The sequence below is a fragment of the Dipteris shenzhenensis genome, chromosome 23, assembly GCF_047967505.1.
Source record: "Dipteris shenzhenensis isolate YYH24624 ecotype China chromosome 23, Dip_SZ_1.0, whole genome shotgun sequence".
Classification (NCBI taxonomy): domain Eukaryota; kingdom Viridiplantae; phylum Streptophyta; class Polypodiopsida; order Gleicheniales; family Dipteridaceae; genus Dipteris; species Dipteris shenzhenensis.
The window spans coordinates 53,367,469-53,376,391 of record NC_141618.1 but is presented as its reverse complement, the minus strand read 5'-3'; the positions used below and the strand labels follow the sequence as shown (position 1 = coordinate 53,376,391).

At 43.2% G+C, this 8,923-nt stretch overlaps 1 protein-coding gene across 1 annotated transcript; it reads left to right on the top strand.

Annotated features, from left to right (window-relative positions):
- Window positions 1-316: 316 nt before the first annotated feature.
- On the top strand, window positions 317-4,049 carry MKK3 (mitogen-activated protein kinase kinase 3). The gene is made up of 9 exons (XM_087394389.1): window positions 317-473; window positions 564-836; window positions 964-1,182; window positions 1,276-1,413; window positions 1,509-1,676; window positions 1,980-2,093; window positions 2,198-2,305; window positions 2,427-2,518; window positions 2,736-4,049. Exons 1-9 carry the CDS (start codon window positions 372-374, stop codon window positions 3,088-3,090), a joined length of 1,569 nt encoding a protein of 522 aa, XP_087250515.1. The 5' UTR covers window positions 317-371; the 3' UTR covers window positions 3,091-4,049.
- Window positions 4,050-8,923: the final 4,874 nt, after the last annotated feature.

The following is an 8,923-nucleotide window of genomic DNA, read 5'->3' as shown; positions in this document are numbered from 1 at the left end:
CTTTTCGTGTAATACTATTACTCTGTTGGAAACCTCACAAGAGGTAAACTCGCGTCGTGCGCACACATACGTGATAAGTTAGAAGAGGTGTGCACGCGCGTGCGCACACACACATACACCACAAGTGATGAGTTGTACACACACGGACACAAGTGATAAGTTGCTTTTGGAGCACCACATGTAATGTTAATATGTAGATGGTATGTTGTGCCTCTTGGGCTGACCACGTGATGTTGTTGGTTGAGTACCTGCTTTTTTTTGCTTCAATAATGGAGGCGTCTTAAAAATCATTCATTCCTTCAATCCTCCACTCATATTCATTCATTCATTTTTTGAGTGCCCTTCTACCCCCCCTTCTCTTGTTCTTCGCCATGGCTGGCCTTGAGCAGATTCGCAAGAAATTGCTCCCTCTCATGAACACAGACAGTAGCTTGCGCCCAGATATGTCCATCGATGCCACCGCTTCTTACAAGGTGCGGTTTTTCGCATTGCTCCTGCACATCAGGTACCCTTCTCCCTTCTGCCCAATGGTTATTGCTTACTTAATGGCTTCGGATTCGCAGGTGACCGCAGGGGGAACGCTTAACTTGTTGAGTAGATCATGTGGAGAATACAACATCAACGAATTGGGTTTCCACAAAAGGAGCTCCACTGGTGTCGATGATAAGGAGGGCAGCAGCGATGGAGGAAGTTGGGAACGAACGTACCGATGCGCCTCGCATGAAATGTGCGTTTTTGGAGCCATTGGATGGGGCGCAAGCAGTGTCGTACGCAAGGCCATCCATATACCGTCCCACAGAATTCTGGCTCTCAAGAAAATTAACATCTTTGAGAAGGTACCTGCAACCCTTATTGTTCTATGACCGGTTTCCTCAAGACTTTCGAGCTACGATTGTGTGCGTTTGTGCATAATGGTAGCCGATCCTTTGCTTAAAAACATGTGCTCCCCTCTTTTTTGCGCAGGACAAGCGCCAGCAGCTTTTAAACGAGATCCGGACCTTGTGTGAGGCCCCTCGGGCTCAAGGTCTGGTTGAATTCAATGGAGCTTTCTACACTCCGGATAGTGGCCAAATTAGTATCGCTCTCGAATACATGGATGGGGGTTCACTAGCGGATATTGTTCGAGTAAAGCATAGCATACCGGAGCCGATCCTCTCTGTTATCACACGAAAAGTTCTACAGGCAATTTAAAGTGTCTTTGGTCTGCTTTGTAATAGCATTCAGACAACCTTTAAGCTGATCTTACATAGACCTATTTTACCTTGCAAGCTGCAGGGTTTGCAATTTCTTCATGGTGTAAGACACTTGGTGCATAGGGACATAAAGCCAGCAAATTTACTTGTCAATTTAGATGGTGAACCGAAGATCACTGATTTTGGTATTAGTGCTGGCTTGGATAACTCAATTGCAATGGTAAGATGTTTGCATTTGGAAAACAGCAGGTTGGATGAAAGTAACCCCAAGTCAACTTGGATAATTTTCTTCCTATTTAACATGATTTCGTGCAGTGTGCTACATTCGTTGGCACAGTGACATATATGTCTCCGGAGAGGATCAATAACGAGTGCTACTCTTATCCAGCTGATATATGGAGTCTTGGGCTCTCGCTGTTAGAGTGTGGAACTGGTGAATTTCCTTATAATGCAAGCAAGGGACCTGTAAATTTGATGCTCCAAGTACGTACATATGCACTCATACCTAACACTTGACAAGCCTTTAGTATCTGTTGTCTCTCTCACCTTCAACGTTGAGCATTCTGTTATTGGAGTCCACTTCCGAGTAAAAAACTTGAGCTACCAATGCAGGCATTGCCTAAGGAACCTAATGTGCTGCTGCATTACGTGTATACTTTCAGATACTCTCAAAGCTCATGCAGGGCTAGGGAATTTAAATGTGCTTTTTAGTCAACTAAGAGAGAGATTCACAAATGACCTTCGATTACTTGTTGAGAAGACATTTGTCAAGTGTTAACCTTGCAGGTAATGTATGACCCGTCACCGTCCCCCCCAGCTGATCGCTTCACATCAGAATTTTGCTCCTTTGTAGATGCATGCTTACAGAAAGAAGCTGATGCAAGGCCAACTGCGGAACAGGTCTACCTTTTAGAAATTCACTGAAACACTTGTTTTTGTTTTTTATAGCAGGACTGCATCAATTAGAAAACACATTTCTTACTCTAAGGTCTTCTCTGACGCAGTTGTTATCCCATGCATTCATAAGGAAGTATGATAATACAGAGGTTGATTTGGCTGCTTTTGTGCAAAATGTTTTCGATCCCACAGAACGTTTAAAGGATCTTTCAGATGTGAGGCTTCTGTCCCGGTTGTCTTCTCGCTTCTCTTCCTATCTAGCAGTCATTTTGACCAAACAATCATATGAGGATTGGAGCCTCTGCTTAAATTACCTCCTATATGTGGGACATGCAGATGCTTACTATACATTATTACATGATGTTTGATGGCCCAGAAAGGATATGGCCACACATGAAGACAATGTATAGGGATACCTCTGCCTTAACGTGAGTAGTATTTGTGTTTGAATACACATGCCCTTTTTTAATGCAGGGGATTAGTTTTAGAGTCTGGCACATAAAATGTGCCCCCGGATGTGTCGATTGTCCATGGCCAAGCAGGGCTGATTTGATTTTTGTGAAGCCTTCTATCCTGGCATATGTTTTTTTTCTGATTATAGTTTGGAATTGCTAAAAAGTCATCTGTTCTCTGTTATTTTGCCAGGTTTGGAAATCAAGTGGTTGTCGGAGCGGAGGATATATTTAACACTCTTTCAAGCATTCGCAGAATGTTGATTGGTGAACAAACGGATGACAGACTGGTGCATGTAGTGGAAAATCTGCAGTGCTGTGCATATGCAAATCGTGGAGTAATGATCCGTGTTTCTGGATCATTTGTTACTGGGACACATTTCATCCCAACTGGAGATGGAGTTCAAGTGGAGGGTCTTCCACATCACTCCTTGCTTGACTTGCAAAAGGCACGCATGGGGACTTTCAATGAGCATTTTATTATGGAACCTGGGGAACAACTTGGGTGCTATTACATCTCCAAGCAGGAACTTTTTTTGCAACAATAACATGCTCCTTCTTGATACTTCTGTCTAAACAATGGATCAGTTCGAGAGAGGAGATTGTATATCTCAGCTGAGCATGCTTGTGGGAATTCAGAGCATAGACCTTGTTACTTCTTTGCAAGGTGTGCAATAGCTTCATTTTCTGTAGAGGCCCTTTAGGAACTTAGGCCTGCTCTTAATACAACGTAGGGAATCAGAAGTTTCACAAGCCCCAATGCTTAAGTGTAATCAAAGCTAATTGATTTCACAGGGATGGGCCAGCATGGGGGCTGTGTGGCCACCCTTTGGGGTAGAATACCTTGGTTTATAGGCAGGGGTGGACCGACCTGCTGGTTTCTAGATGAAGGTGACACTCATATCTCTTGCAGATATCCAAAACTGTTGTCCCTGCTAAACTGAGGAAGGCAGTTTGACAGCTGCTGACAGACTAACAAGATTCCAGGTGGGGCACTGACTATCATGAGGTTTGATGGATCCATGATCCAAATCTGTTTGACTTGGCTAATGTCACATACATTTTAGGTGGAGTTATATTTCTTTTCCTTCTCATGTTTTATTATGGTTCCTCTTACGAATGTACTTGAGGGAGCGACTCATTCAAGACAGGTGGCAAGAAGATATTGGAGAACAATTTTTGGAGTTTCCAAACGTTGGTTTGCATGATAGCAGTGCTGGCCTTCAATCTTGGAGAGGTGGAGATTTAGAAGGACAGTTTTGATTTCCAATACTCTTGGGGACAAGGGTTAAGGTAGCTGTCGCCGGTCCCTGGACATCATTCTCATTTCAGAGATTTCGTCATGCAGAAATAGCAATAATATCAACAATGAAATAATACCTACTTGGGCAATGGACCTCATTTCAAATGTTGTATAAGTTTAAAGAGACAGCTTCTGTTGTCGACAAACAATATCACAGTTGTAGAGTTTTATAATTTATATGAGTGATCTTAAAGATTGCCTTGTTACTCTGTCTACTTTTTATAACCTTGTCAAAAGGCATTCATTTATAAATATACTTGATATATAAGTAGTGTATATGCAAATTGTGTTTTTAGTTGTGTATATGCAAATTGTTGAATTGTTTTTACACAGGCTACAAGTTCGGGTGCTGTGTGTTGCATATGTCATTTGGATAAACCTTGAGAATTTTGGTTGCAGAGTCTTTTTCAGCACAGTGACATTTGTTTATGTTTTCCACTAGCAAGGTAGCTTGAGTTGGGCATTTGCTCCTGTCCAGTAGGTCCATGATCGATTCTGCAACCTGTCGGAGATTCCTGAAGACCCCATCACTCTTTTAGCACTCCAATGTCCATATCTGGGTGGATATTCAGTGTCCTGGATCATTTTGAAAGACGCAAAAGAGGGAGGGTCAATAGCCAAGATCCTCTACGCTTCCCTTCTTAAAGAACAAGGCGAACTGCATGTGATACTTGGTAGCCCCTACAAGAGTAGGTAGTACATGTTTAGTTTGATGTGGTGCCTTGTCGTCACCCATGGTCGAAGACCCATACCATGGTGAGGGGAGCAACGATAAACTGGCCAGTGCTGGAGCCTCTCCCAAGCTGGAAAATTGGAGCAGACACGCAAAGAACCTAAGGTGCATGTAGACAGGAACAGCATTGAATCCTCGCATCAACGTGACAACATATTACTAAGACATTTTTGGGCAGATGACAAACTAATTTTGATAATGTCTTAAGTATAAGCTCCCAACAGCAAGCTGCTTCCGGCTTCTCCTATTGATTGTACCTTGAGCAAGTGAACTGATGTAAAAAAATCTGAAGAAAACGGTAGATGGCTGATTTTCGAAGTGCTGAAACCTACCTGGGTAGAGAGCTTCATGCACAAAATCGTGGGTAGAGAGCTTCATGAGCAAAATCATGGGTATCTACACAAGAAATGAAGGACAGAGGTCGGAGACTTGTAGAAACAATCAAACTCATACAGCTGTACCCCACAATGGGAGGATGGAATGTTGATTGGTTCAAGGGGAGGCAGGAATCTGAAAAAGGTGTCTATTGTCCTTTTTCTTTTTCCCTTGGCCCATGAGCCTAGCAATATTTTAATTTCAAGTGTTGCCTCTTAGACTATATCTTTTGATTAAATGGATTTGATTGCATGCATGAAGTTGGGTCAAGGATAGCCTTGGATCTCACAGTACACATAGTGCAAATACGGCTCCCGAGGCATACCTTGAGCCCATCCAATCTCAATGCATAGTCAGTGGAAAGAAATGTGAAACAACTTGATCAAGAACTTGTGGGGGAGGTGTATCCGGGTATAGCCAAGGGTCAATGATCCTCTGAGATCTATAAGCAGTGCTCTCTGTGAAAGTCGAGCGCCACAAGCAGCTCGCTAGGACCAAGTCCTCTACGAGTATAGTTGTACAAAATTCTCTCGAATTATCTAGTTTGCTTCATGATAATTGAGCATGTAGACTGACAAATCTTTTACGTGTTCAAGCTTCCATCGTCTCTGATCTTCTTGGACCGCCATTGTCATGGATGCAAATAGGGCTAGCCATAGGAACCATAGCTGCTTGTGGTCATGGAACCAAATCTTTGACTTGATGGGGATATGCGATCACTTGGAAGGTTGTGCCAAGTTGAAGGGCGGTGACTCCAAACTCAACTAGAAGGATCTGGTGTGGGACTGAAGGTTGACTATGGATCATCTGTGGGAGCAGCAAAACCTAGAGCCTCTCTTCTTGAGCCCAATCCATCTCTAACTTTTTGCCATATATATCAGCAAGGTAGACCATGGTTTTACGAAGGTTGACCTTCAATTGATGTGTCTAACAAGACGTATGAAGTACATCCAAATGTCGTTGGAAGATTGTGTCATCTGCGTAGAGGAAATTTTGAACCAAGGATCCAACTAAAGATGAGCTTGTGCCTCGTAATGTCTTGATAAATGTCTCAAGCTCACCTACGTAGAGGCTAAACAGGGTTAGTGACAGGACAATGTGTTTTGGCTTCGATCGTGCTCCTAACCTTCTCAATCCATCCAGTCGTTGTTCGAAACCTAGAATTGCCCAAACAATCTCCTAAACATGAGGTGGGCCCATGGAATTGTGTCAAAAACCCTACAGAAATTCACACAGTGGCAATAAACCCTCAGTCTCCATTGGTCTCCTCAATGACACCTTGCAGTGTGACGATCCAAGGTTGCATGATCAATGCAAAAGCCTGCCTATCCAACAACTCTGGGTCCTTCACGCTCTGTTAACTAGCTAACTTGTGCGTAGAGTATCGAAGCATAAATCTTGGACATAACTTGCCCAATCATGATGGTCCCATAGTTTTCCAAGCTCATGGGATCCCTTGCCCTGTGGATAGGGACGATGGTATTAAGAGTCCAAGTGTTGGGTAAACTAGGGCAGACCACTTCGATAAAAAGCTTTGACAAGGTTGGGGATAGCATACTTGATCCAATTAGTACAGTCCCTCATGGTCTTTGGATCAACCATTATGTAGCTTTAGGTGGTGTCTGATGTAATCGGTAATGAACAGTGCACAGGAGGTGGGGTGAGGTAGCTATGAGGGACAACTGGTGAGGAATGGCATATAGTCATGCATAGGAGTGCCAAAGTGTGGTGTCGATGACACCAGGAGTTTGTTGATCAAGAAACTTCTGCTAGAAGTCTTTGGAGTTGCTACTAAATAGGATGTTTAGTAACTCATCGTCGTTTTGGCGGACGAATTCCTGCTTCTTTTGTCGGAGCAAATGGCAACACTCGCATGTAGTCTTCATCGTACTCAAAAGATAGTGCTTGGTTTTGAATCTAAGTTGGTGGTGTAATGCCTCACGCTCATCATCATACCCTCCATTGCAGAGGAATGAGCCAATAGGTGGTAAACTAAGCCAACATATGGTGGATAGGTGGAGCATTGGTGTAGAGAAAGGTGTGGAGGATGGCAGCATGAAGGGAGTGGGTGATCAGAGTAGCTCAATCCTCCAGAGATGTGGGATGTCCTCAAGATCTATGAGTAGGTAGGCGGCCATTGGGGGATAAATTGTGGTCGCAGTGTATGTCTTGGTATGTGGCGAAGGGTCGTGGTATCTGGGGTGTGGTGTGGGACAAATAAGACAAAGAAGAGATAAATATGAGAAGTGGTACGGAAACAGAGAAGTCAATGATGTGTGAGGTGAAGCCAGGGGATCCCATGAGGTAATCAACTACACGAGAGCCTCCCCCATATGGGAATTAGTGAATCCACCTGGAGAAAGCCATTACTCTAGACCATTATAGAAGATGAGGTCATATATCATGCCCAATTCCAAGAAACAGAGAGCGATCGGGGCTCACCTATCTGTGTATACTTAGGATACTTAGGACATCCTTGTCTCATCCAAATCAGGATCAAGTAGCAAAATAGAATCATCTCAAAGATCAATGAGTGGTACATGACGAGTAGCTATCCTTGCATTGAAGTCCCCACCAAGGACTTCCCGTGGCTCAAAAGATCCATGATGTTTGTATCTAGGGGTATGTATGGTGCATTCTCATCCCCCCCGCAGAGATTCCTAGGGAAATGCAAGGTCTTAGGAGGGAAATAGCACAGTGCAATGAAAAGGTCATGTCCAGAGAGACATTGGGTTCGGATCCACCGACATGTATGTCACGCCTCTCAATTGAGATCATCCTGGTGAGAGATGACCTATATAAAATACCACTCCTCTTGATCCATGAACTCTGCATATCTCTCTAGTCTCATGATTTTATGTCGACTCCTACAAGACTCGATAATGCCTCCTTTTGCAAACAACATGACCATGATGGCAGAAATCACAACCACACAGAGCAACTTTAATCATAGCAATAACAACAAAATATGACTACTAAAACCTAAAACTACTATGGCACAATGCAATGCCAATGCCATCAACGAAATACATGCAATGAGGAATAGACAAAACATGACCACAACTATAGTTGGGAAGTGGAGGGAGAGAAGAGATGCATCATGACAAGAGATGGGAACATAAGAAGAAGCCAAAAGTGTGTTCTATTGATTGTGAGAGAGAAGACCCTCGTTTATAGAGCGAAAGAGAGGGTGTCCTAGATCATAAGCACCTCTCCTACATCAAAGGCAATCAACCCTACTTCATAGGGATTTTCTAAATCATTAGCACTTCCTAGAGAAGGTGCCTTCTACTACATCATCACCTGTGCCATGGTCCTAGATAGTACTAATTGTACTTTAGTACTAAGTGTGCTTTAGTACTAAGTGTGCTTTAGTACACACACATACACACATGTGGCTGCTACTAGATGCACACATGCACCTTAGAGCAAGCCCTTGATCACAAATATCCCAACAACTACGGTAAAAAACATCCACATGAGAACCAAATACCATGAACTCTACCCAAACGACTCAATGACTCACACATAGTAGCTCCTCCATGAAAATTTTCATATTTTTCTTCATGCCATTACAATCACCTTTTCACTGTCTCATTGCCATCATCACTACCTCCACAGACCCAAACCTTCATTTGTTGCTTCAAAGTTAGACATAGGCCACGTGGCTCATTTGCCACTTGGTACATAGGTTACATTAGGGTTATTTGGGTCAATGGTCAGCACGATGCCACATGGAAGTATAAACATGTGGCAGATATGCTTCACAGGCCCCATGAATTCCCTATCAGCATGCCATGTCATCTTTGACACATCATAGTCCCACATCATCATGTTCCACCTAAGAACCCAAAACCACATATGCACACTTTTGTAAGAACCATGTGAACACACCAGTGTTTTTTGTAAGGTGAATGTTAAAAACTTAGGCACTCATTTGCATTTGGGACAAAAAGCTAGGTGACCATGG

Excerpts from the sequence above, each read along its gene's own strand:
- MKK3 (XM_087394389.1), top strand. The coding sequence starts at position 372 with ATGGCTGGCCTTGAGCAGATTCGCAAGAAATTGCTCCCTCTCATGAAC. Across the intron at positions 1,414-1,508 it reads TGGATAACTCAATTGCAATG|TGTGCTACATTCGTTGGCAC; the intron begins GTAAGATGTTTG and ends GATTTCGTGCAG. Across the intron at positions 2,094-2,197 it reads CAAGGCCAACTGCGGAACAG|TTGTTATCCCATGCATTCAT; the intron begins GTCTACCTTTTA and ends TCTCTGACGCAG.